The 25,472-nt window shown below is 51.3% G+C and overlaps 11 protein-coding genes across 11 annotated transcripts; 5 read left to right on the forward strand and 6 right to left on the reverse strand.

Annotated features, from left to right (window-relative positions):
• Positions 1-23: 23 nt before the first annotated feature.
• his-3 (Histidine biosynthesis trifunctional protein) lies at positions 24-2,659 on the reverse strand (the record flags this gene model as incomplete). Its single annotated transcript, XM_014689008.1, has 2 exons — positions 24-217; positions 277-2,659. 2 exons carry the CDS (start codon positions 2,657-2,659, stop codon positions 24-26), a joined length of 2,577 nt encoding a protein of 858 aa, XP_014544494.1.
• A 692-nt stretch (positions 2,660-3,351) lies between these two features.
• Positions 3,352-4,098, forward strand: TAF9 (Transcription initiation factor TFIID subunit 9; the record flags this gene model as incomplete). Its single annotated transcript, XM_014689009.1, has 1 exon — positions 3,352-4,098. The coding sequence occupies one exon, from the start codon at positions 3,352-3,354 to the stop codon at positions 4,096-4,098; it is 747 nt and encodes a 248-aa protein (XP_014544495.1).
• A 1,324-nt stretch (positions 4,099-5,422) lies between these two features.
• Positions 5,423-7,110, reverse strand: pep (Mitochondrial-processing peptidase subunit beta; the record flags this gene model as incomplete). Its single annotated transcript, XM_014689010.2, has 5 exons — positions 5,423-5,810; positions 5,873-6,558; positions 6,621-6,698; positions 6,763-6,888; positions 6,964-7,110. 5 exons carry the CDS (start codon positions 7,108-7,110, stop codon positions 5,423-5,425), a joined length of 1,425 nt encoding a protein of 474 aa, XP_014544496.2.
• Positions 7,111-8,066: 956 nt separating this feature from the next.
• On the forward strand, positions 8,067-8,633 carry G6M90_00g059240 (uncharacterized protein; the record flags this gene model as incomplete). The annotated part of the gene is made up of 1 exon (XM_066130677.1): positions 8,067-8,633. The coding sequence occupies one exon, from the start codon at positions 8,067-8,069 to the stop codon at positions 8,631-8,633; it is 567 nt and encodes a 188-aa protein (XP_065986771.1).
• A 230-nt stretch (positions 8,634-8,863) lies between these two features.
• On the forward strand, positions 8,864-10,965 carry G6M90_00g059250 (uncharacterized protein; the record flags this gene model as incomplete). Its single annotated transcript, XM_014689011.1, has 5 exons — positions 8,864-8,944; positions 8,997-9,210; positions 9,306-10,256; positions 10,308-10,700; positions 10,757-10,965. The coding sequence occupies 5 exons, from the start codon at positions 8,864-8,866 to the stop codon at positions 10,963-10,965; spliced, it is 1,848 nt and encodes a 615-aa protein (XP_014544497.1).
• Positions 10,966-11,542: 577 nt separating this feature from the next.
• IMDH (Inosine-5'-monophosphate dehydrogenase) lies at positions 11,543-13,431 on the forward strand (the record flags this gene model as incomplete). Its single annotated transcript, XM_014689012.1, has 3 exons — positions 11,543-12,023; positions 12,232-13,177; positions 13,239-13,431. The coding sequence occupies 3 exons, from the start codon at positions 11,543-11,545 to the stop codon at positions 13,429-13,431; spliced, it is 1,620 nt and encodes a 539-aa protein (XP_014544498.1).
• Positions 13,432-13,920: 489 nt separating this feature from the next.
• On the reverse strand, positions 13,921-14,621 carry cnfn-a (Cornifelin A; the record flags this gene model as incomplete). Its single annotated transcript, XM_014689013.1, has 3 exons — positions 13,921-14,182; positions 14,278-14,380; positions 14,447-14,621. The coding sequence occupies 3 exons, from the start codon at positions 14,619-14,621 to the stop codon at positions 13,921-13,923; spliced, it is 540 nt and encodes a 179-aa protein (XP_014544499.1).
• A 691-nt stretch (positions 14,622-15,312) lies between these two features.
• On the reverse strand, positions 15,313-16,165 carry naa40 (N-alpha-acetyltransferase 40; the record flags this gene model as incomplete). Its single annotated transcript, XM_014689014.1, has 3 exons — positions 15,313-15,574; positions 15,648-15,962; positions 16,044-16,165. 3 exons carry the CDS (start codon positions 16,163-16,165, stop codon positions 15,313-15,315), a joined length of 699 nt encoding a protein of 232 aa, XP_014544500.1.
• A 247-nt stretch (positions 16,166-16,412) lies between these two features.
• Positions 16,413-16,852, forward strand: lyrm2 (LYR motif-containing protein 2; the record flags this gene model as incomplete). The annotated part of the gene is made up of 3 exons (XM_066130678.1): positions 16,413-16,493; positions 16,577-16,717; positions 16,778-16,852. 3 exons carry the CDS (start codon positions 16,413-16,415, stop codon positions 16,850-16,852), a joined length of 297 nt encoding a protein of 98 aa, XP_065986695.1.
• A 270-nt stretch (positions 16,853-17,122) lies between these two features.
• G6M90_00g059300 (uncharacterized protein) lies at positions 17,123-17,416 on the reverse strand (the record flags this gene model as incomplete). Its single annotated transcript, XM_014689015.1, has 1 exon — positions 17,123-17,416. One exon carries the CDS (start codon positions 17,414-17,416, stop codon positions 17,123-17,125), a length of 294 nt encoding a protein of 97 aa, XP_014544501.1.
• A 489-nt stretch (positions 17,417-17,905) lies between these two features.
• G6M90_00g059310 (uncharacterized protein) lies at positions 17,906-20,380 on the reverse strand (the record flags this gene model as incomplete). The annotated part of the gene is made up of 5 exons (XM_014689016.1): positions 17,906-19,245; positions 19,304-19,733; positions 19,784-19,990; positions 20,039-20,250; positions 20,305-20,380. 5 exons carry the CDS (start codon positions 20,378-20,380, stop codon positions 17,906-17,908), a joined length of 2,265 nt encoding a protein of 754 aa, XP_014544502.1.
• Between the last annotated feature and the right edge of the window lie 5,092 nt (positions 20,381-25,472).

A 25,472-nucleotide genomic window follows, 5' to 3' on the forward strand; every position in this document is an offset into this window, starting at 1 on the left:
TTCAACGCTTAATGTTTCATGATTCACTGTCCATTCATGTGCTTGATGCGAATCTCGACTGCCCTCCTGTGAGCTTCCAACTCTTCCACCTTGGCTAGCTGCATGACGGCTGAGCCGACGTTCTTGAGACCCTCGGCGGTGAGGTTAGAGCAAGTGATGTGTTTCATGAAGGAGGCGAGGTTTACGCCGGAGTATTGCTTGGCGAAGCCATAGGTGGCTAATTCATGTCAGTGGGATTTTAAAGCCTTGTATGTCCAAGGGAAGAGGGAAACTTACGCAGAGAGTGGTTCACACCGGCTGAGTAGTCGCCGACGCTTTCAGGGGTCCATTCGCCGATAAAGACACTGCCGGCATTCATGACCTGGTCTACGGACTTTGCAGCATCGTTGATCTGTAGAATTAGATGTTCGGGGGCGTATTCGTTGCTGATGCGCATGGCTTCCTGGATGGTGTTGACTTGCACTGTGACAGAGTGGGCAATGGAGCCACGGACAATGTCGACGCGAGGGAGGGCAGTGGCCTGATTGTGGACCTCGTCGTCAATGGCCTTGAGCTGCTGCTCGTTCAGGTCAACGGCAATGAGAATGACCTGGCTGTCGACGCCATGTTCCGCTTGGGAGAGCAGGTCAGACGCGACAAACGCGGGATTGGCGTCCTTGTCAGCAATGACGAGAACTTCAGACGGACCAGCAGGCATGTCGATGCTCACGCCGGCGTTTGTGTCATTGCTGACGTGCATCTTGGCAGCTGTGACGAACTGGTTACCAGGGCCAAGGATCTTGTCGACTTTGCTGACGCTCTCGGTGCCGTAGGCCATGGCGGCCACGGCTTGAGCTCCGCCAGCGAGGACGATGCTCTCGGCGCCGACTTTGTGCGCGACGTAGACAATCTCAGGGGTGATGCTGCCGTCTGCGCGTGGCGGTGAGGCCAAGACGAGCTTCTTGCAACCGGCGACCTTAGCGGGAACGCCGAGCATAAGAGCGGTGCTGGGGAGGACGGCCGTGCCGCCGGGGATGTAGAGGCCGACCCGTTCGATGGGGCGAGAGAAGCGACCACAGACGACGCCGGGCATGGTCTCGACTTGGAGAGGCTTATCTTCCTTTTGAGCAGCGTGAAACTTCTTGATGTTCTCGTAAGAGGTGTCGATGGCCTTGATGGTCTCCGGATCGAGCTTCATGAGTTCCGGGGGGAATGGAGCTTTGATAACTGGCGAGGTGAGAGAAGTGGCCTTCTCAAACCTGTGAGTGTACGATAGCAAGGCCTTGTCACCATTCTTGCGAACATCGTCGATGATGGGAGTGACAATTTTGAGGATAGCCTCGGGGGATTTCTGAGATGGACGCTGGAGCGCCTTGAGCAGCTCGGCCTCTGAAACCGTGGCAGAGTTGATTCGCTGCATGGTGATTCTACCGTCGGCAGACTTCTCAGCCAGGGCAGCCTTGGGCACAGCAGCTTCGGTCTTGATGCCCTCCTTCTCTGCCCATTTGCCTTTGGCATTGCCCGGTCGTCTGGTAACCTTGAGACTCTTCGCGTCCAAGTTGGCCTCAATGTCAGCCAAGGTGGCACCGGCGCCAATGGCCTTGGTCAAAGCAAAGTATATAAGATCAGCAGCCTCGAAAGCAACATCTTGTGGAGTCTTGGCATCACATAGCTCCTCAGCCTCTTCCATGATCTTGGCCCGAAGCAGCTTCTCATCAGAGAAGAGACGGGCGGTGTAGGACCCTTCGGGGGCAGACTTCTTTCTTGAAATGAGCGTCTGCTCCAGGGCAGGGATGCCATTCAGGTTTCCAAAACACCCAAACTGCTGGAGGTGGCAGAATCGGCCAGTCTGCTTGACAACAAACTTCAAGGTGTCATTGTCGCAGTCCAACCCTACTCGGACGAGATCCTGAGTGTCTCCTGAAGTGGCACCCTTGACCCAGAGCCCTCTCTTGCGGCTTTGGTAAACGCCGGTCTGCGTTTTCAGTGCTTCAAGAATGCTCTCTTCGCTGGTATAAGCAAGACCAAGAGCTACACCAGCCTCATCGGTGACGACAGTAGGAATGAGGCCATCCTGGCGGTCAGATTTCCAGTATTTCGCGATAACCTTGGAGACTAAGAGCTTTCCTGCGGCAGACTTATCCGTCGTCAGACCGGTAGAAGGGAGAATAGGAATGGCATTGGCCTTCTGTGCGGCCTCGATGAACTTCTCGAGAGGTGCTCCATCGGTGGGAAGCAGGTAGAGGTTCTTGACCTTGGCAGATTGAGCTGCCTCGAGGAATTTCTCCGACTCGGGAGTTGAGAGATCAAAGTTCCTGACCAGTAATCCGTGTTCTGAAGCTGAAGAGATGTCCGGCTTGCTAACGACCGGAAGCACTCTGTCTCCGAACTCGGTGTAATGAGACAAGGCATCTGGAGCGACGAATACTTTGCGCGCCCCGCGATCCAGTAGGGCGATGACATCGTCTTGTGATTCCAGAGAAGTAGCGTCCAGATGAGCATGGAATTCGTAACTGTGACGATTGAAGAAGCGTAAGAGCTTATCTTGAATCTTTGGCGTTGCCTGCAGGAAGGGATTGCCCAAGAGCGACACTTCCTCGCGGGTCAACCCGTCGAGGTTGGCCAGGCCCGGCGGGACGGCAACGCTGACGAGGAACGGCAAGGGCAGCTCCGTCTCCATTGCGAAATGCGATTCCTGGATCAATGGGGAACTGGTGGAATGTAGTTCCAAACAGGTCGCCAAGAAATATAGAATTCAATTGGGAGAATGAAAGATCGCAAGCGCAAGTGACTCAACATGGAGGATCCCCAAAAAGATCATGGTGGGGCTGGGCTACACTGCGACTTTTTGCCCCTCCATTAGTTGGCGACGGAATTGGATTGACGAAAAAAAAGTGGCAGCAGCATCGTTGTGAGACGCTGGGTGCACCTGCAGTTTGACAAATGGCCAGGCCGTTCCTCCCGCCCCTGAAGACGCTGGCGCACAACACTCTAAGCTGCTGAGGTCACCAATGGCTACCCGCTGACCACGCCATTGACCTCGGCGTCATTGGCCCTCGTGCCACCCCGGATTAACAAGTAACCGACTGGCAGCTCTCAACAGCAACCACCGTCTCTGGCGTGCCTCGCGCTCTCCAATTCGAAACTCTCACGAGTTGCATCATTAGTTGCAGCTTCTGCATTCAGTCGCTGTGGCCCAAGACTGAACGCATCTCGCGCACCGCAGGCCACAATTTGGTATATCCTCTTGTATGCGCCATCCATAGCATCGCCGTGTCCTCACCCTGCGGCACTTGCTGCGCAACTCAGCGTTGCAAGCCGAAGCGCACCACCTTCTACTTCTACGTCAACCGGACGTCCGAATACCTCGCCATGGCTTCCAGCCAACCTCAGACCAACGGAGTCACGGCCCCGGCCAATACATCATCACAAACCGCGCCAAACACACAATCCACCACAGCTGCGCCTGCTGGCGCTCCGCAAACTCCAGCTCAACCTCCTGGTGCCTCGGACCCCCGACCTCGCGATGCGCGATTGATCGAACTCCTCCTCACCTCGCAAGGAGTAACCGCATACGAACAACGCGTTCCGCTACTCCTCCTCGACTTTGCATATCGCCACACATCCTCCATTCTTAGCGACGCGTTGCACCTCTCTGGCGACCCGTACGTCACCCAAGCTGGGTCGAAACCTTCCGCGGCCTCGGGCGCATCAGCGCTTGCTGCAGGGGATGCGCCCATCACAGCAAATGGCGTTAAGCTCGCTATCGGTGCCCGCCTAGGGTACCAATTCCGCGGAGGAAGCAGCGGAGGCGGCATCAGCAAAGATTACATGCAGGAACTGGCCAGAGAACGGAACAAAGTTGCCTTGCCAAGAATAGTCCCCAACGAATGGGGTGTTCGACTACCGAGCGAGCGGTTTGTTCTTAGTGGGACGAGCTGGGGCCTCAAAGACATGTGGGATGAGGCCGGGGATGATGACGAGGAAGAGGAACAGGGCGGCGACGCCATGGAAGGGATTGAGGCACCGGAGCCGGAAGATGTTGGTGGCGATGGAGTCGAGGGCGGTACTGTTGATGATGTCTTTGGAGATGATGTCGATCAAGAGATGGCCGAGTAAACACCGTTTCTGGTGCCATATCCATTGATGTTTTGGCCCTGTTTAGTGGTCTATACCTATTTGCATTGGTAGCTGGGCTGTGGTTGGTGGCGTTTGCGGCGTTTGGCGATGGATTAGAGCTCACCGGCTAGCATAAGTCTGTCGAGTGGGAAATACAACTTCTTTAACCCGAAATATCGTTGGTGCATCTTGACTATTTCTGTTTCGTAGACTGCTAGGGAACCAATATGGGCCGAATGAAACTTACTTCTACCTATTCCTTGTCTATGGGCAAATTTGATGACCTTGACATGGGGAAATCAACTCTTATGCGTAATAATCGATGCTGAGTCGGATATTTATCGGAAAGCGAAGGGGCATCATGGACCTTGGCCGCGGAATACCAATACTCGCCCATGGTGTATGATATTCGGCGCTGTGGTTCCGTTCCATATATCCTGGTCCAATGCGTGAATTTTTTTTCTCTGCTTGCTATCGAAACACCAGCAGGGAACCTGTTACTGACATAATGCAGCGCCTGGCATTGTTCACTGACTTTCACTAAACATGACAGTTATGTCTTCTAAGCGAGCATTCAAACTACAACAATACCACTGGGAGGTCGATATCGTCGATATAGCACTATTTCTGTCCCCGCCAAACAGCCTTGTTTAAGAACAATCGCTAGGAGCGGATACAACAGTTCCCTACTCTTCAGCATCTCAACTCCCTGATTATTCCCAATTCTACTGTAGACGAAGTGGATACCTGCTTGTCTCTTGGGTTGGACTCAAGTAACTCCAGAGTACAATGTGAGGTTGGAGTTCGGTATGTGACTGGGGTACTTGTACAGAAGCAACACTCTCGAGGAGTTTTGGAATAGAAAGTCTCGTCTGCACAGACTTTGTTCATCTCGATACGTGAAGTATTGATTTCACGTTCTTCCTTGTGTATTCACAGTCCATGGGGCGAAATAGCAGGGTGTGGTGCAGGATTGACCTTGTCACACATAAACATGATTGTGATGCAAGTCAATACATATCACCTACACACAGAAATTTACAAATACATTCCAAGCAATGAAAATTACTCCGACAGCAGCGTTTGCGTAGCTTCCTGAAGAGGAGGGAGCACCTGAGAGCGAAGTAAGGTGAAAATAGTTGCAGTACTGGAACATGTTTACAAGACAAATAAAACACCGGATTTTAGTACCCCCGATTCTGACAACTACGATATGTGAACAAGTAGATAACTTTATGGTACACTAGGCCTTTGGTGAAAACGGTATCTCTTACACTCTATACCCGAGTCTCGCTTTTGCCAACCCTGCCGGCCCGACACTACCTTAAAACTTTGGCTTCATAGTGTTCCGTAGTCTCTGGTAGTCAAACAATGCTTCAATGTTTCCAACGGCGCTGATGGCAATGTCCTTGTCCCACAACTTGCGGTTGGCAAAGTCCATGACCTCTTTCTCCGTGATGGCATCGATTCTGCGCTCAATCTCCCCGGGCATCATGCGGCGGCCAGTGGTGATGAGCTGGCGGCCAATGTCCTCGGCAACGGCCGTGGTGCCGTCGAGTGATAGGAGTATGGAGGCCTTAAGCTGAGCCTTGGCGCGCTCAACCTCAGCCTCGCCGACGTTGGTGCACAGGCGCATCCACTCACGCATGGTGAAGTGGACGAGATCGTCGAGGCGGGTGATGTTGTCGGTGGTCAGATAGATACCCCACAGACTAAACCATTCTTGTTAGCTACAATTCTGCCCAACCCTGCTTGAAGGGGCACTCAATCTTACCCAGTATCACTGTAGCTGGTGGAGAAGCTCATGAAGTTGTTAGCCAGCTCGTGTCGGTGGACGAGACCACTGAGCTTGCTACCCTGGTTGGGAGCGTTACCCATGGCCTTGTCATAATTGCCGACAATAGCCTGGGTGACCAGAGCAGTGAAGTAGTCGTCAGAGCTCCAGCTAACACCTTCAACAGCCAAGGCAACGTTGGCAGTGCCCATGGTATCATCACGGACACGAACATCTGAGCCAATGAAGTCGGCCTTCTGCTTAGAAAGAAGGTAGGCCTGGTTCTCAGGGCTCTTGGCGGGGAGGCCGGCGAAGTGCTTCTCGGCCAACTCAACGAGCTGCTCGTGGGGAATGCCACCAGCACCGACGAGGACCATACGGTCGGCGGTGTAGTTGTTCTTGATGTAGCTGGTGAGCTCGGTTCGGGTGATGTCGCGGATGTTCTGGCGAGGGCCAAGGATGGTGCGGCCCAGTGGCTGGTGCTGGAAAGCAGTGGCATGCAAGTGGTCGAAGACGACCTCTTCAACCTGCTTCTCAACTTCCTCGGACTCACGAAGGATGACATCACGCTCGCGCTCGATGGCAGACTCCTCGAGCTTCGAGTTCTGCAGAATATCGGACAGGATGTCGACGCACTGAGGAACATCGGAGTTGAAGGCCTTGGCAAAGTAGACGGTGTTCTCACGCTATTGGTCGTGTTAGTTGTCCGGCATTCCGGCGTCTCCTTGTAGAGGTTGCATCCACGTACAGAGGTGTAGGCGTTGAGGTGGCCGCCCATATTCTCAATCTCGAGCTCCAATTGCTGCTGCGATCGCTTGGCAGTGCCCTAGACACGTAGTTAATATTTTTGACGGCCAATTGCGCCTCGACGGTGATTGTTGCTGGTGTACCTTGAAAGCCAGATGTTCGAGGAAGTGTGCGGTGCCGTTGTTCTCGTCAGTCTCGGCGCGGGAACCGGCGTCAATCCAGACACCAACAGTCGAGGTCTGGGCCCATGGCGAGTGCTCAGTAGCGACCTAGTGTTCCCGTGTCAGTAGTAAGGCCATGCAAGGCAAATCGCGGCCAATTGAGCCCGGGTGAATGGTACGCACGGTCAGGCCGTTCTTGAGTGTTGTCGTTTGAGTTTTGCCGACGCTGGAAGGAGTCGCGAAGCCGCGACGAAGAGAACCGGCGGCCGACAGACCAGCACGGCTTCGCAGGCCCTGCGAGAGGTTCAAAGCTAGTCTGCGAGACGCCATGGGGGAGGATTGGGTGGCTCGGAGGTGGTTTGAGTGGTTTGATGAAATCTTTCGATCTCGCTCGGCTAGAAGCTTTCCTGAGATAATTTGTGGCCTGAAGCACCAGGCGTCCATTTGCATTCCGACCAGCTCCGAGGCTTAGCCCCATGGTCAAGGAGAGGACACGGGGCCAATCAAACCGCCGCATTAGTAACCTAGTCCCCATCCCTTTTCGACCAGGGCCATGTTCCTCCAACAGTTGCGTCAAGCATGTGTTGAAGATCATCAATACAAGGCATCCTTAGCCAGCTATGCTTATGATTGCATTGCATCTTGATCATAGCTTCAATACATTATGCCGCGCCCCTCCCCCCTGCTTTTATACCCTTGATCTCTCATCCTTACCTTCGAGTCCCCTTCCCAGGCGTGCACTACTTCCGTCAAATGTCAAATGTGTGCCAGGTGGGAGGGAACTTGTAACATCATTCCCACAACATATTCCAGCCTCTAGATTATATTTCCAATCCAAAAATTTAATTGCGGCAGAACCGGCCTTTACTTCCTTCACTGTTTCCGAAGTCACTGAACAGGAACAATGAGATTGTCATATGTGTTGCCCAAATTGCGGCAAAACCGGCCCAACGCCTGACGATGGCAATCGAAGGACATACAGTGGGTGTATATCTACTTAAGTAAGTACGCTAACATGCCGTAGTATATCTTAGTACATCGTGCGATACTCAGGTACCTTCTCTGGTTGACTCTTTCTGCACCCCCACCGCAACATTGGCCCTGGAGCATTTGCTAGCGGGGATATCCATCAATTATTAGTCGTCACCAGTGACCACCAGAAGGACTCTACCCACACATTGATTGCGTCGTACCGTACAGAAAACGATAGGTCATTATATGTTGTATAAAAACATACATGCAAGCTGTTAGGAACTTGTCAATTTTTTTTTAGCCCAGCAACAATTATGAAGGCCCTGGTTCAAAGTTATCCCCCCCTCGGCCAAGTCACCGTCGTCCAGGACTGCACAGTCGTGCTAACATCGGTATTGGAAATATCCAACAGCCGAGCAGAAGAAGAGTGGGATGTCGCGCTTTGGATTTCTGTAGACGGCGGGCGCTGGAGTGAGATACGTCTGACCAGGCTGGGGCATGGTGCTGAACCACCTGTGCTCAGCAAAAAGCCACAGTCGTCCTCGTTCCTATTTTTCCGTTGTTCATTTTCGCTTCACGAATTTGCAAATTTCACCATTAAGTTCCGACGAGCAAGTGACGAATCGTGGAAATGGGTTCGTGAAGAGGAGGGGTCGAATGATGGTATCATCATTCTATCGACATCTCCCACCTCGCCTCCCGACGATTTAAGGCCATGTATCCCGGACTTGGACACGGAATGGAACATCTCATCTCGCGTTAGTCAGTCCCCTGGCACGCAACTATGGTCACTTAGTTGTTCCTTGCCTGCCTCTGTAGGGAAGAACTCGACATTTAGAGATATTACCATCGGTACGCCGTGGGGCTCATTTATAAGGTAGGCAATTTCCATTTGCGAGGCAGTATGAAGTCGAGCCGTATACTGGGAAGGTTTTAGCACTTGTAGAATCACAACTGTACATTGATGGTGTCGATGTTGCTAATAAGATGTAGATGGTTTTCTCTCGTACGTCACAAGGCAGCCTGGCTGGGCCCTCGACATGGCAGATCTCGTTTCTCTCCAGATCAGGACTCAATCTTGGGTTGTTTTTTAAGCCATCATGGCAAGACCATGGCAATACTCGCCGTGAGTGGCGTAGGCAGTGTAACAGCCACTATTCGGGATAATGGCCACGGTGTGGTCGCTGTTCACGTATGCAGGGGCCCGCTTTCGTTATCTTTGGTATTATGATTAATGGTTGCAGGCCAGAAACGATTCTGCGTCGTCGGAAACAACTGTGGTTCTGATCTCGGAAGGGATCGATTTCGACCACGCGGTTGCCTCCGTCATGTACCATGCAAGAACGATGGTATCAGAGACACATGGCGTGTCACAAAACCATAACAATAGTCGAGCAAAATGGGATTCAAAAGCTATAACTGGGTGGAAGCCGGAATGGCAAGATGGTTTAGGATTCTGTATGTTGTCCCCGTCGTATAGAATGCGTCCTCCCACGCTAACCCACAAACCGGCACTTGGAATTCTTTGGGACAGCAGCTTTCTGAGACAAAAGTTCTCAATGCGATAGAAGAGCTTGCCAGGAACAAGATTCAAATAACGAATCTCATTATCGATGACAACTGGCAGTCTCTGGATCGCACTGGAAGTGATCAATCACAGTATGGATGGTCTGAGTTTGAAGCAGACCGCAACGCTTTCCCCAGCGGCCTGAGAAGCGTGGTAGCACAAATTCGAAACTTGCACCCAGCTCTTCAGAATATCATCGTATGGCATGCCATGCTGGGATACTGGGGCGGCATCTCACCCAATGGGCTTATTGCGAAGACTTACAGCACAATCAAGGTAGCCCAAGAGGGTGAAAACAGCCATCCGCTGACCATTGTTGGCAAACCGGATGTATCGCGGTTATACAACGACTTTTACAGATTCTTGGCTGAGTCGGGAATTGATGGCGTCAAAGCTGATGCGCAAGTCATGATCGACATGTTGAAAGATGCACCAGATCGTCGAGATCTGATATCTACCTACCTCGACGTCTGGTCCAAGACCTCGGAAGAGTATTTTGGTGGCAAAACCATATCATGTATGTCCCAATTTCCATACTCTATCTTCCGCTCTCAATTACCCCGAAGTAGAGGAGAGTTTTCTGTCAGAAACTCGGATGATTTCTTCCCAGATGTTCCACGGTCACATCCGTGGCATATCTGGGCCAACGCACACAATGCCATCGTCACTCAGTTTCTGAACGCGGTTCCGGATTGGGACATGTTCCAAACTGTGCACAGCTACGCAGAGTTTCATGCCGCAGCACGATGTGTAAGTGGCAGCCCAATTTACATCACAGATATCCCAGGCATGCACAACATGCATCTGATCAAGCAAATGACTGCTACTACGCCACTTGGTCAGACGGTGGTTCTTAGACCGAGTGTCCTGGGCAAATCAATGTGTGCCTATGCCGGATATGAGGACGGTTTGCTTCTGAAAATTGGCAGCTACAATGGTAAGTCTCCAGATCTGTACAAACTGTCCACTATGCGCTGATGATGAACAGGGGCATCCCAGACGGGCACTGGCATTCTTGGCATTTTCAATGTTTCAACAAGGCATCTCACCGAAATTATTCCTCTGGGGCTTTTTCCTGGGGTGTTTCAAGGAGGAAAATACGCCGTTCGATCACATACAACAGGACAGACTTCGGCGCCGATGACAACGGGCGCCCCAGACTCAGTAATTGCTGCATCGATAAATGAGGCAGGATATGAGATTTTATGCGCTTTCCCGCTGGCACAATTTAAGAGTGGTCGATATGGCAATGGATACGCTGGTGCCGTTGGCTTGGTTGGCAAGATGACTGGATGTGCTGCAATGACATACAGCGGTGTAGTTCAACGGGATTCTGGCACAGTCATCGTGACCTGCAACTTGAAAGCGTTGGGTACCCTAGGTGAGTTATAGCCCTCCATTTCGGAGTAAATCGCATATGCTGATATGGCTGAGTAGGTGTGTACATTTCTACGCTTCCGCACTTGAACATTGAAGACGACTTCATGGTAGCAATCGAGGACCAGCCTGTTCGGTTCGAGACGGTAAGTAGAAGTGAAGATGATGAGCGAATTTTTGAAATCGATGTTGAAAGAGCTTGGGAAGAGGTCGCGGTGAGCACTATGCAACGAGGTGAAGTGCAGATTAAAGTGAGCTTCCAGCCTTGATTTGGTGGCGGCTTGTTTCGAGGTGTTGATGTCAAGAAGGGCGAGAATTGGAAATGGGGCACTAAGTGGCAATCATATAAATGAATACTGGAGTGTCACGGAGGATTCTGCGCAAAAGCAGACGTGAACCGGTCGTTCCTCGTCCAACTTCATGTAATAAACCAGGCGTAATAGAGCTGGTCGCCGCCAAGAAACACGGTGTGTGTTTGTGTGTCAAGGTCGCGTCAAAGTCGGGAGTGACATCAGGAAGGGGCACCCCACCTGCCAGCAACTGCCCCGCTTCAGGAAAAAAAAAGGTTCTGGCGCATCCATCCACGCACCAAATGTGCGGTCCAGTGTGCTTAGCCACCTGGGAAAGCTCCGCTCCTGCAGGGTCCCTACACCAAAAAGTATAAGAAAAAAAATTTCGGCCTACCTCATTTCTCTCTCTTTGGCCTTCTTCTTTCCTACGGGAAGAAGCGCCGTATCAACCTCAACCAGTCGATTCAGTAGATCCTCGCCAGTTCTTCTACTTCGACTCTTACGTCTTCGACCTCGTTCTTTTCTTGCCCCCAGCCATTTGTGTGTTGCATTCGCAATGGCTGCCCTCGACGCCTTCGGCACCGGCAAGGTGCTTGACCACACCACCGCCCTCGATGTGCTCAAGGAATACAAGACTGCCGATGGTCTCGATATCCACGAGCTCATGGATACTACCAAGCACGGCGGTCTTACGTACAATGACTTCCTGCTGATGCCTGGCTACATTGGCTTCCCTGCCTCCGAGGTAACACTCGACTCCGCCGTCACCAAGCGCATCACTCTCAAAACTCCCTTCGTGTCTTCCCCCATGGACACTGTCACGGAGCACGAGATGGCTATCCACATGGCTCTCCAGGGAGGTCTGGGTGTCATTCACCACAACTGCTCTCCCGATGCTCAGGCCGACATGGTCCGTAAGGTGAAGCGATATGAAAATGGCTTCATCCTGGACCCTGTAGTCATCGGCCGCAACACGACTGTTGGCGAAGCAAAGGCCCTCAAAGAGAAGTGGGGATTCGGCGGCTTCCCTGTCACTGGTAAGTTGATAATCTACATTCCACCGCTTGCTTGTCACCCAATACGCCATTACACTGCAACATGATTATTACCCAATCAATTTATAACTTTCGTTCCACCGCAAAGACTTCACGTCATGGGGAGAAGAATACTATGACTGCACACATTTTATTGCCCGTTATGATGAACCATGTGCTTAGGACCAGTGGCTAACATCATTGGGCACAGAGGACGGCAAGCTTGGCTCCAAGCTCCTCGGTATTGTTACCAACCGAGACCTTCAGTTCGAGGACGAAACCGATGCTACCGTCGCTAATGTCATGGTGACTGACCTGGTGACTGCCCCCAACGGCGTCACTCTGGTCGAGGCCAACAAGATTCTGGCCAAGTCAAAGAAGGGCAAGCTGCCCATCGTTGACAAGGACTTCAATTTTGTCTCTATGATTTCCCGATCCGATTTGACCAAGAATCAGCACTTCCCTTTGGCATCTAAGCTGCCCGACAGCAAGCAGCTTCTTTGCGCCGCTGCTATTGGTACTCGTCCTGAAGACAAGATCCGCTTGCAGAAGCTTGTCGAAGCTGGTCTTGACGTTGTCATTCTGGACAGCTCTCAGGGCAACAGCATGTACCAAATTGAAATGATCAAGTGGTGCAAGAAGGAGTTCCCTGGCCTCGATGTCATTGGTGGCAACGTTGTTACTCGCGAGCAGGCTGCCTCTCTCATTGCTGCTGGTGCTGATGGCCTCCGAATTGGTATGGGCAGTGGCTCTGCCTGCATTACCCAGGAGGTCATGGCTGTCGGTCGACCTCAGGCCGCGGCCGTCTACTCTGTCAGCAGCTTTGCTGCCCGCTTCGGCGTGCCTTGCATTGCTGATGGTGGGGTTCAGAACGTTGGACACATCGTCAAGGGCCTTGCCCTCGGTGCTTCAACTGTCATGATGGGAGGTCTCTTGGCTGGTACCACTGAGTCTCCCGGTACCTCGTTTGTCTCTCGCGAGGGTAAGCTTGTCAAGGCTTACCGCGGCATGGGCAGCATCGATGCTATGCAGGACAAGAAGGCTGGCGGCGGCGGTAAGGACAGCCAGAAGAGCAACGCTGGTACTGCGCGATATTTCTCCGAGGGTGACAGCGTGCTGGTTGCCCAGGGCGTTTCGGGATCCGTTGCTCACAGAGGGTTCGTTGCCATACTCACCCCGTTGTCCCTATTAGAACATGCTAACTGACGTCTCCAATAGTTCTATCAACAAATTTGTTCCCTACCTGGCCGCCGGTCTCAAGCACTCCATGCAGGATTGCGGCATGAAGAGCCTGGCAGAGCTCCACCAAGGTGCTGCCAACGGCACTGTTCGCTTCGAGCTCCGCACTTCCAGTGCGCAGTTGGAGGGTAATGTGAACATGGAGGCGTATGAAAAGAAGCTTTATGCTTAAACGGATATGAGTTTAAAGAGACATGATTATTGAATAGTGATGGGACGGGCAAACAAAAGAAGTCAATTGGGTGTCGAATTCCGCTTCAAATGATTTATAGGAGTTTGAGCTTTTTTTGGATACGGAGTAGCATTGGTAGAACCTGACAGGCGGCTAATTGAGTAGTTGTCCTGTCGGATATGATTTCTCGGAACCAGCATAAATGTCAATAATTTTTTGATTCCCCCTAAATCTGATGCTGCACTACGGTGACGAGTCATGCCAGATGGTTCTAGACGAGCGATGCAGAAAATTATGCTTAGATTAGGGAAACTGGGCGCAGCTAACAAAGAGCGCAGGGTATTGAATACATGTGTAAAAGAAACCAGACGAACGCACTCCAAGCAATACGAAAGAACGACTATAAGTCAGTATGAGCCAACCCAAAGCTACTTCGACCGAGCTTTCATGCTTCATTCCAATCCATTTGTCTCGCCGTCTCCTTCCCCCTTACCGTTCCTGCCTATGATGCCGATGCCCCTTATGCTCTTGGGCGTCCTGGACACCGCTATGCTTAGGCATCTGCATGCCCTGCTTCTGACCCTGGTATCCCTGGGGGTCGGGGGGGTAGTGGCCAGCTCGCAGGGCGACTTCGCGGTCTTGCTGGATGAGCGCGCAGCACGTGCAGAAGTAGGACGTCTTGAAGTCAGACGAGGCATCGCCCTCGATGCCGTATTTCTCACGAATCCGGGTACGCGTGGCCGTGTTGTAGCTTAATTACGCACGTCAGTATTTGCCCCCTTCTCCCCCTTGGGTCATGGTGAAAAGGGCAGTGCGGCAGTGACCATGGATGGTGATGGGACTTACAGCCATTCGCACGGGATGCAGCACCAGACCATGCACTCGTGGTTCAGAAGCTTGTGAGACTGCAGCGACGGGTCCTGCATACGTTGCATCGTCTTCCCGTGGACTAGTTCACTGCGCCGTTAGTTCTTTTCTTGGTTTTATTCCGCGGGCCGGTGAGGTTCTCACGTACGCACGCATGGCAAGCAGCAGCCTAGCAGGCACGCTTTCATGTCGCCGCAGCAGTCGAACAGGTCGAACTGCCACTGTGAGCTGTGGGGGTCGAGGTGTGCATTATTCTGGTGTTGGTGAGGGTGTTGCGGTGCAGATTGTTGCTGCTGTTGGGTGTGATGCTGCTTTGGCTCCATGTTGATGCTCAAACGGTACTAAATAATGATGTTGATGGGTGTAATTTGCAACTGCGATTGTCGTGTGTAAAAGTATGTACGTATGTATACATGTCGCAGCGAGAAGAACGGGTTTTTTCTTCTTCTACCTCTTTTATAATATTATTGCATTACGGTTATTCAAACGCATCTCGTCTAGCCGGTTGTTCTTTCAGTCATAGAATGTAGAGCACGCCCGAACCAGCCCAACCAGGTATATATTGAAGGTGAGCAGCTGGTTCGAGTTTCCTGCATTTGATGGGAAGCCGCGGAGACGGCAGGTGTTGGAATGCGGCCCTGCGAACGTGGCTGCCTCTTTTGTTTGTTGCGGCAGACCGAGTTTATGCAATAGTTCATGTGGAAGTTTACTTTCTTGTCCTCGGTACCTCAATTAGCAGCAGTTGCCAAATGACAGTCAGACTTTGCCGGTCGTTCATGAGGAGGCCATGGAGCTGCCGCGTCCGTCGTCGAGTCGTGGGCCTCGCGGCTGATACATTGACAAGATGCAATCAATCGCCAGCAAAAAGCCGGGTGCTCGTGTAGCATGGCCCAAGTCTGGAACAAGTTCATTCATACACGGTCCGTCTCCTCTTGTCGACAAACACCATCGGGGCCCTGCGTGACCAAAAGATGTCACTGAGCAGACTCAGTGCAACAACACCACAATCATATCTCATCCATCACCACCTGCCACAGGCTTCTTCCTCCTCCCCCTCTTCACCCTCCGACTCATAATCACGTAATCCGCCGCGATCAGCTTCCCCCTCAACCTCCTCTCCCTCGGCGAATTCTCATCCACGTCGAACCCAAGCCGTTCGTAGAACCGCCTGGCACGCTCGTTCCTCACAAAGCACGTCAGCATGACCTTGTCAATGCCTTCTGCCCGCTCAGCCACCTCTGTCAAGTATCCCATCAACTGGCTGCCCAAACCCGTCCTATATTGTTCAAGGTCAAACAAATTAGCTCACTTGTCGCCACCACATATTGCACTCATTGTAGCATACGCACCCTTTTACTTCATCCATCAGATGAATCTCATAGCAATACACCACCGGCTCGCCATTCTCCCATGTCGGCATGAGCGACGTGAATCCGCAAATCTCCTCCCCGCGCCGGACCAGAATGTACCGCAGATCAGGGGACCTCATCTCCTCCTTTTTGGCAGACGGGTGCCAGCCCTGCAGCGACAGGCGATAGTCCCGGCCGCTCGTTTGGTCCACGATGCCAAAGCACCTGTCGACTTGGGCCTCTGTCAGCCGCGCCGCCTGAAAGAGGGATATGGCATATCTGGTTTTGGACACGGGGTGCGTCCATTCACAAGGTCTGGTAGGCAAAGACGAAAAAGCAGAAAAATCTTAGCTTCGTAAATTCTCATCGTGGTGCATTCGGCTGGATGTAAAATACAGTAATGGCACATAATCCTTGACAAAGACGTCGTCCGGCTTCGCGTTGGCCGCCTCCACAGGGTCGGCGGATTCGCCAGCATTCCGTGCCGGTGTATCGCCGTTTGCCTCGAGTCGGGGCATGTTTCCTTCAACAAGAAACCGAGGACGGTTCCCCCGGGCAGCTATTTCCCGTTCATCAGAAACTCGCATGCGGTTGCGAGAATGCTCGAATTGGGCAGCGTAATCCCGCCCATGTCAAGCTACGCGCCAGCCGAGGTTCTCCCGTTGCCTGCAAAACCACACCAAGCGCAGCATCAGACCTACACAACCTCCCCCAATCCCCCAAAGCGCAAACACAATCCGCGATTTCATCCCCATGAGATAGCCAATGAAATACCCCGCGTTCCTACGCATCCGCGGCTATGCCACCCGCCGCCGGGGCAAGCTCAACGCCCTGAGCCTCGATCACGTATGATCCCCCCCATGACGTCTACTCACTCTCCCAAAACACAAGCTCCACGAAAAAGAACAGCGCTGACACGCACCGCAAAGTTCCTCCAAAGAGCAAGAGTCCTCTCCTTCTACAGGACGATCCTCCGCGGCACACGCCAGATCCAGGACCCGCGCACCAAAAGCGAGACAAGGAAATTCGTGCGCGACGAATTCGAAAGACACCGCGGCGTCACAGACATTGTAAGTTCCCGCGTATTCCTCTTGTTCCTCCCCCAATGCGGGCGAGTACTAACCATGCAGTCGCATATACGATATCTCCTATCAACAGGCAAGACAGAGTGGGAGAGTATGGAGAGATATATAGGGGGTATGTAGAGGTGTCAAGTGTAAAGCGTACAGTGTAAAGTGTAAAGTACAAGTCCAAGAGCTGCCATGCCGCCGGTGTATTCTATTCCGAACCCATTCCCCCCCGCCAGTAATGTACAAAATCCTCACCTTCTGCCGTCTCCCCCCTTCCCCACGTCTCATTAAAGCAATATACACACAGAGGAGGGTAGGTAGCCAAGTACCCAGGCCCCTTCGTCGCCCCAATTCTCAATTCTTCACGTAGGCCCAACGCTCGCTCGCTCCCTCTCTCGGTCAAGCTCAACTCTGCCGCTGCTTGTGTCGCGGGTTCGCCTTGCAGATTATGTACAAGTACCCGTTATGTCTCTTGCCGGCCTTGCGTCGAACAACCTGCGTGTTGTAACCCGTCAGTATCTTGGTCTCGATCCCGTCCCTCAAAAAGACCAGACGAGCCACACGAGAATTCTGACCTTGCAATGCTCGCAGCGCTTCTTCACCGAGCTGTGAACCTTCATCCCCCTCGTCTGTTGTACTTGCTGCAACGCCCTTCCACCACCTATCCTGCCCAAACTTGCCCCGAACGCTGGCGCCCATGTCGTCGCGCTGCAGAGATTGCCGATAACAGCCGGCACAGACGGCCTCGAGGTAATCGTTCGTGCCGAAAGCGCAAAGGTGCGCAGTAAGAAGGCCATTGTGGCTGTTTGAATGCTGAATTGCAGTTTGAGAGTTGCAACCGGGACGACGTTCCGCAGCTCTTCCAAAAGTCAGGTGTCACGTGACTGGGAACCAGGGCAAAACATGCTTGCAAAGCAACATCGTGTATTTCGTCTTAATGTGTACCTATCTAGGAGCCAGTTGAATGAGCTTCCCGCTCAGCTATCCATTGTATTAAATAGTCTTTGTTCATGCCACTTGCTCTTTCCAGGTCTGTCGCAATTGTCTCCCTCCATAGCCTGTTCTCGTAATAGGTCATCGTCTCTGCCAGCTAACACCATGTTTTATGATCCATCTCAACGCACACAGACTCTAATAGTCCCTGATCCTTCAATGCTGTGTGACCATCCCAAGCTTGATAAAAAGGCCTTACCAAAACGCATCATCACGCTCAGTGAGGTTGCATTGTTTCCCGGCTGGCTTCTCCACGGCTCCCCAGCCTTTCATTGTCAGGCCCACATGAAACATTATCGCAGACTTAATGTCATAGCTCGGTATGCCTGCCACCGTATCACCAGATGGCTGTAGCTCCTCAGCGGTGTCTGGCATGCCGCCATCAAACCTTGACCTCAAAAAGGAATTCTTCCCCTTGCCTTCTTCATCTTGTTCCGCAACGCATCGAACGGCCCTGCAATAAACATCGAGGTTGTTGCAATTAGTGGAAAAGCGTCTCCAAGCCTGTCTATTATTCAGGAGATCGGCTAGGGTGGGCAAGTTTGCCAGCGAGTCCCAGTGTATTTTGTTGTCTCGTATCAGGTCCAACATCACCTGGCGCGTGTACATGACGCCTTCCCTGTCCACCGTCGTATGATTGGTGTCGGGTCGTACCGATATAGTTGATTGTAGCTTTATAATACCCTTTGCAGTTTGTGGCATGGGCGCATCGTGGTTGAAGTTCAAACCATTCCAATTGGGATACAGCGTATTCAAAGCTTGTTTTTTATGGCCCCTGAGGTGGTCCTCCTCCTCGTCAAGCCATCTCTGCAAATTGCAGCCGGCGCAGACTCGTGAATGAGGCAGCATTTGTCTAGCCGTAGTCGAGTAGAACTCCTCCAAAGTTTCATAGCCACACGATGAGCAGAACACTAGATTCTTTGCCATGATGGACATGTAACCTTCCTGCCGGTCGGACTCCATGCGACGGCATAAGCCAAGTCGCACCGGCTTCAGAAGATCATAAATCACCCTTTTCTTTGATCGTTCGTCCTTCACCTCCATATACCGGTGAAGAGCGTCCAGGAATGTGGGAACTGCGAGGGGAGGGCCCGGAACACGGCGAAGATACTCGCAAAATGCCTTATCGTCGTCAAACAAAAGGCCAAGCTTCATCCTCTTTGCTTTCATGAAAGCCTTGAGGATAATGTTAAAGAAGCCTCGCTGTACGACGTCCAGTTTATGCGGACCCCAGGTCAAGCCATAAGTGGCCGAATTGGCAGACTGGAAGGGTGTGCCGTGGTTGTATCGAGGATAAAAGTCAAGGGCCGCAATCTCGGGCAATCCAGCTTCTCGGCGTTTATAATTGATCTCGTAGATTAGGTCTATGAGGCACAAAACATCACCGAAGTGAATAAGTGGGCAGTCATAGATACCGACCATGCGTACATTTGGACATTCTCGTAGAATGACAGCAATCATACGTCGGTCCAAGAGAGGGATCTTTTCGAAGTACAAGACTTGCAGTGCAGTCTTTTGCTCGGATATATGCATCACTGTACGCATGTAAGAAGTGAGAATAGCAAAGTTAACAGTGGGGAGGATAATCCTTACGCATTTTTCTCAATCGGCTTGCAGAGAATATTACTGGTGGTTGAAATAACTGGTTTTGGGGGTTCGAGACGAACTGGCTACTGCCCCATACATCTCTGGTTTCTCGGATACGTTCAACGGCGGACACGATGTCGTCAGCCATAAAATCCGGTATAATCTTGCGGCCTTCTCGCTTCTGCTTGTCTGCCTTGCTGCGGTAGATTGTGCCTTTAATGTGGCCGTGAATCAAATAGGTTGAGAAGTAAATCTGTCTTTCGTACTTCATAGCTTCTCTACACCAGCTAGAGAGGCTGTTTGACGTATCAATGCCGTAGGGATCAAGGTCATTGGACATGTTTAATTCTCCGATTGTACACTCTGGGGTGACAACAAGCAATACTCCAGAGCTGCCATCTGTTCTCAAGGAGGCTGCATTGAAGTCCCAAATTTTCTGTCGGAATGGTTAATAAGCTTCGTGACCTACCAGCGAGAACTACTTACGGCACTATTTGCAACTGCCTTCCACGTGGTCGACGAAGTGATGGCGGTATCCAATACCGACTTCCACCCCTGCTGAAATAGAATGTTTGCGATTTCTCCACCAACATCAATGGTGTTCAGCATAGTAGCTAGCAGATTATCGCCCGTGTCGGCGGGCTTCTTTGCTGCACGAACATATTTGGACTCGTAGCGCAATAAAAGCATCGCCTAAGACAATGTTAGCACGATACAAAGATTCGGGCTGTGCCATCTCACCGTAGTTAAGTATCGAGGAGTGGTAAAAGAGCTGTTGTAGAAGTCTCCCATTTTCCCCATGAATTCCTCGCGGGTCGGCCTTTTGATGAGTTGCTGAGCTCTAGCAATCCATGCCTTTTCAACCTCCTCTGGTGTTTTAGACGTCACTGAGGGGTGCAAACCTTCTTTCAGAAGTCTCTGTTGAGATTTCTCCATGTCGTAGTCTTCCGGGACTATCTTATGTTAGTGTTCCCTGTGTTATTTCACTCTCAACTCGGGGAACATACCGTCATTAATGTCTGGAAAAGGATCCACCCTCTTGTTTTTGTTTTTGTTTTTGTTTTTGTTCTTATTTCTCCCCATGGTGCTTTTTCGCCTTTGTTGTATCTTAACTGGTGTTTTCTGTTACAACCTGGTCCAAGGTTTCAAGAGATACGGGTGGGCAAGTCGGAGGGATCTTTTGTACTCTGAGGAGCCGAGCCAGTACTGTGCATGTTGGTGAGCGACTCGGCTATTTTTATTTTCTTTGGTCTCTTCGCCATGATGACACGAAATAAAGGCCAGGGGGGAATTCAAAACGTTCAACGAGTTGCCGCCTCTGTGTCTCACAGACGAGAGGTAAAGACGCCGAGAAAGTTGATGTGTGAGATGAGATTCGATGGCAGTAGTATGCCAAGACCCAAATAGAGGCAAAGAGGAAGAGAACTTTTGGGCAGAAAGAACAGAAAAACACCTACCTGTTGTTACAGCTGCGTCTTGTACTGTCGAGGGTCTTGCCTTCCCTGAATTATGTCGAGGTGTTGCTCCTTAAGAAAGCTAGACTCGCTTCGGGGGTTTTCTGGAAGCTAACCGCAACACAAAGAACCGACAAGATCAACTCGGATGCTTAAAGATGTATTTGGAATGTAAAATGTTGAAGAGAAAGGGCGGAATGATTAAAGATGGATTTAGGAATGTAGAATGTTAAAGAAGACAAAAGGGTGAGGTTGTGTCGTGGAGGAAGGGACTATTAAATGCGCTTGCAAGCAGAGTGCTTAACCCTCCGTCCAAAATTAAAGATTAGGCCGGCTGTGAGTCACTCACGACTACGGATGCCTACAAAGGAAGTTGGAAGGTTTTTTTTAGATGCCAGGCTGCCACGAGGCCGTACGGAGACTAGATACTAATTAGCCAGCAGTGGTTCTGCTCGAGCAAGTCTTGCCAGGTCTAGTTTGCATCTAGGAGGAGGCTAGGAGGAGGACGGTTTCGTGGCTTCTGAGAAACATAACCATCAACTTGGTCTCTCACCTTGAATAAGGAGCCGAGTACATAGATAGTCCGACTTGATGTGAGAAAAGGTCACGCATGTATTCGGTGCTTCTACTCCAGTCACTTGTGCAGGATTCCCAAGACGGCGTCCCAAACCACTGTAAAGAGGACCGTCACTGCCAGCCTTGACGGTCATATCCACAATACGGGTGCAAGCTATTTTAATTCGTCGTGATAGTGTGTAGACGATGGGTTGACTGCGACGCCTCACGTCGTGTCTATGTTTTGGCCAGCAACCATCCCTATTAGAAGAATATGCATGTTGCATTTATGCCCGTGGCTAGATGAGGACTGAAAAGTACAACTGCATTCAAATTCGTCTTCCAATATAGATTTAAAAAACTTCCTGGAGGCAGTGGTGCATTGGTTGCGAGCACTACAGGTGCCGAAGCGTGTTCAAAAGCATCGGTAGTCGACAGAGCCGAGAAGCTAAGAGATTGCCAGCTGGCATGGGTTCGTCTCATGTTCGCACCTGCCCACTTTGAGAACAATGAAGTCATATTCATTTAGAATGGCTCTGTTATGTGAGCTCGTGTCGAAGGCACGTGGCAAGGTCGGGCATATACATCTTGTTAGCAACCCCTCTGATAGCTGCGGGAAGTCATTGGTACTGCGGATGGAATATGTATAGCCATCCGAAGAGCATGAAATAATGAGATTGATCTATTCAGCAACACAAGACCACGCTATTTCCTTTTCATTTTTGTTTAAAAAAAAAAACTAAAAAAAAACTTTTGCATTCAGTACAATTCAACTTCCTTTACACGGAAGCTACCCTATACTATTCCCGCCACTGCACCGTCGATACCCTAACCATAGATGAATGGCCATGAGGAAAAGGTCATGGTGTAATGTCGTTCCTCTCGGCAATTCGGTACCCAATGAAAACCTTCTCACTTTGGAATAGCACATTTGTCTCAGATGAAAAGATCTCATCCACGAGGTGTGACCGCCTCCACAAGCCCGTGCGGATTGCCCGAGTTCAGCCATGACATCAACACAAGAGGCCGGACAGTTTTCGGCGTAACCAACTACTAATCGATGGCGACTTTGTGCTAATCTTCCCAATGACACAGAGGACGGCCCTTTGTTCTTTGCTTTCGGGTCTTGCGCCTTTCCGTGACTTAGTCATGCAATTCGAGGCTAGCCACGTGTCGTAGAAGCACCCTAAAACACAGTAAGCATTCCTTCCTCTGGCACCGACTTGGAAAAATCAAGACGTCTCTGCCACGTTTTCCCCGCCGCCGTCAAACGAAGACCGATAGGGAGGCTAGGGTCAAGAGTCATGATTGGAGTGATTGGAGTGTTGTGACCTGAGATGCTTGTATGTACACATGCATACATGCAGGTGATATCCTTGCTGGCCTAGTATGACGTCGTTTTCCTAGCAACCAATCGCCCAAACGGCGGTCGCCTTACCATTACGGGTACGGAGCAACGAATCACGCAAACCAGTCCGAGTAATAGTCGTTTTGTCGCTTTTTGGTATTATTCTCGTCTGGCCCTCCACTCTGAAGCATCGGTAGTGGTGGGTAAGGCTGTGTGTGTGTGTGGCGCGCCAATTTGGATGCTCTTGGTGGTGTGTTTGACAAGGTTCAAGTGTTCCTGTGACATGACAAACTGTGCATCATCGCTCGATCCCCAGCAACTCTGTCGCAACACCTCGACACCAAGCCCAAAAAGGTCATAATATTGCCAATATCGCATACCCTGAAGGCCATGTCTTTTGTATCCTTGCCTATTCCCATTGATAAGCTTCGCCCGCTGTACTTGGCCGATAGCGCACATCTTGCCATGGAAGGCGTCCTATACAAGCGCGTTCTGGTGCCTTATATAATCGTGTATGGTGTCGCGGTTTGGGGGCGGCATCATCAGGGACTGCCCGCGCTGCCAATACACAAATGCAGTCCGGTGTATCAACGATGATCGTTCATTGCCTGTAACTGAGCGGCGTGCTTTGGCAGGATGAGATCAAGTCTGGTGGTGCCAAAGGTCGAACTTGTCATGAAGGCGTATGCTGGTATCATTCCCACTTTCCAAACGATCCGTAGCCGCACACGTGTTGAAGCAAGCACGAAACGTTATATTCCGGTATTGGATTCCTTTAAGCGTCTGGCGGAATTTCGGCCGCTGGAATACTGCGAATAATCCATGATTCTTTAACATGAGTTATAATGTCTCAGTACAGACCCCTAAGAAAGGGATACACCATGCTTCAGAAGCCAAATTGAAGCCAGAAAAGGGAACAGCAACAGCCCTGCTCATCCAGGTCGATGGCCTATCTTCACAATAAAAATTCCATGTTCGATGTTGACTCGAAAGGTGGCGGGTAGCCACGCTCACAGCCCCGACATACATAACTGATGCTCCCCACTCCACATTGAGCAAGGCACAGCCTGAATTACCTTTTGGGCTGTTCGGGGGACGCTGTGTCTGGACTTTGGGGCGGTCTATCCTCATTGGTGAAGCATGCGTTGCTCTAGCACTGTCTGAGAGGTCATCATGAGATCTTTAACCAAGAATTTATGCGAGGATATGGGTACATTATCCAGCCGACCTCTATCTCGTGGCGTCGAAATCATGCAAGGAATACAAACAAGCAGGAAGAGGAAAGTAGCGGAGCTGGATCTTCTAATTTTTGTGCTTTGGCGGTAACCTGGATCAAGGGATGCATGTCGCATGAGACGCTCCGTATGCCCGCAAACCAAGGCACCAGATACGTGATAAGTGGAAGCCCGAAGGGGTCGACGTAATAAATGGCAGCGGCATTCGCGCCAACTGTCTCGGGGAGAGAAGCATTAGGATGCGTCTCCCCTTGACACGCTGTGTCTGAGCGCCGGCCGATAGTAGTTGTCGCCCGTCTTTTTGGTATTTGGGTTCCGCCAGGTCGCACGTAAATGAAGTACTAAACGGGTTGAGTCACATGGGCTCTGGTGACCGACAATGCGAGTGGGCTTGGCCGCCTAGTTGTTCTCCTGCAATCTGGGCTTCATGTCTGCAACTGGTGGTGTGAGCAGGCAGATCATGGCGTCGCTGGCTCATTACTTGTAGCCAAAGAAAGCGCCTCAACTATCCGCTGAACAGAAGCACCGTCTCTCAGGTGTTATCCAATCCTCGAATCGAAGCCTATGGATATGGGTTCTACTATTCGGGTCGAGCCATCATAGACATATAACAGACAGAGGAACGTCATTCCATGCAGATATGAGCCCACCGTCACCAGGAACCACCATCATGTTGTTACAAAGGGTGGAGCAGAGCATTGCGCAACATGGCACTTGACAGACTGGTGGGCGACTTGTCGCCAACGCATTATACCTCTGTAACATGCCGGCAAGTGTGATGGCGCCTTGTCGATGCCAGGGAGCTCTGCAGGCCGAGAACGGCTTGGTCGGCATCAAAGAAGGTCGGTACTTGAGTGGATGCCAAGGTGGTTGACTGAAGCGCCAGTGCTGTGGGATTCCATAATTGGCCGCCGCGGTAACCTACACTGCTGCATGAGAAAGTATGAAGAGACCTGGTAATGCAGCAGTGGGAGTGGTTTGAGTGGGTACGACCACCATCTCGTGTTTGCAGGTGTGGATATGACGTTCCCGCTGCAGCATGACCCGTGACAAGTTTGATGAGCGTCAACGTCAGGGCAACGCACGTCTTCGGCCGTCCAACTGAGGTCCTGTCCTACCACAAATAAGGCGGCAAGACGGGAGGATTCATGAATGCATACGGTTCCCCCCTGACCACCGTTTCAACACGAGGGGAAGCCAAGTAATACTACTAGTAGTACCGAATGTCGGCCTCGCTGGCATTTCCCCTGGATCGCGTAATCGCAAAAATTTCTTTCCTTCTTTGACGGTCCTAATACAACTTAAATGGATGATCCACAAGGAGATCCAGGTTGAAATTCGATGGGCCATTTCTGCGGCTTGGTTGCCAGGACGTGGAGTCAGGGGCCCCTGCACGCTAGATTGTACGGAGTACAATGTGCAGATGGCCTTGATGCCTTGACAAAAAAATACCGGCAAGACTGTGTTTCGTATCTATGTACGTGCATAGTATATTGTATGAAACACAAGGTGCCGTTGGCTGTTGTGAGCCTGGCTGAGAACGGAGGAGCGCTACTCTGTATTCAAAAGACGTGTTGCTAATG

This window comes from Metarhizium brunneum, chromosome 3 (genome assembly GCF_013426205.1).
Source record: "Metarhizium brunneum chromosome 3, complete sequence".
Lineage (NCBI taxonomy): Eukaryota > Fungi > Ascomycota > Sordariomycetes > Hypocreales > Clavicipitaceae > Metarhizium > Metarhizium brunneum.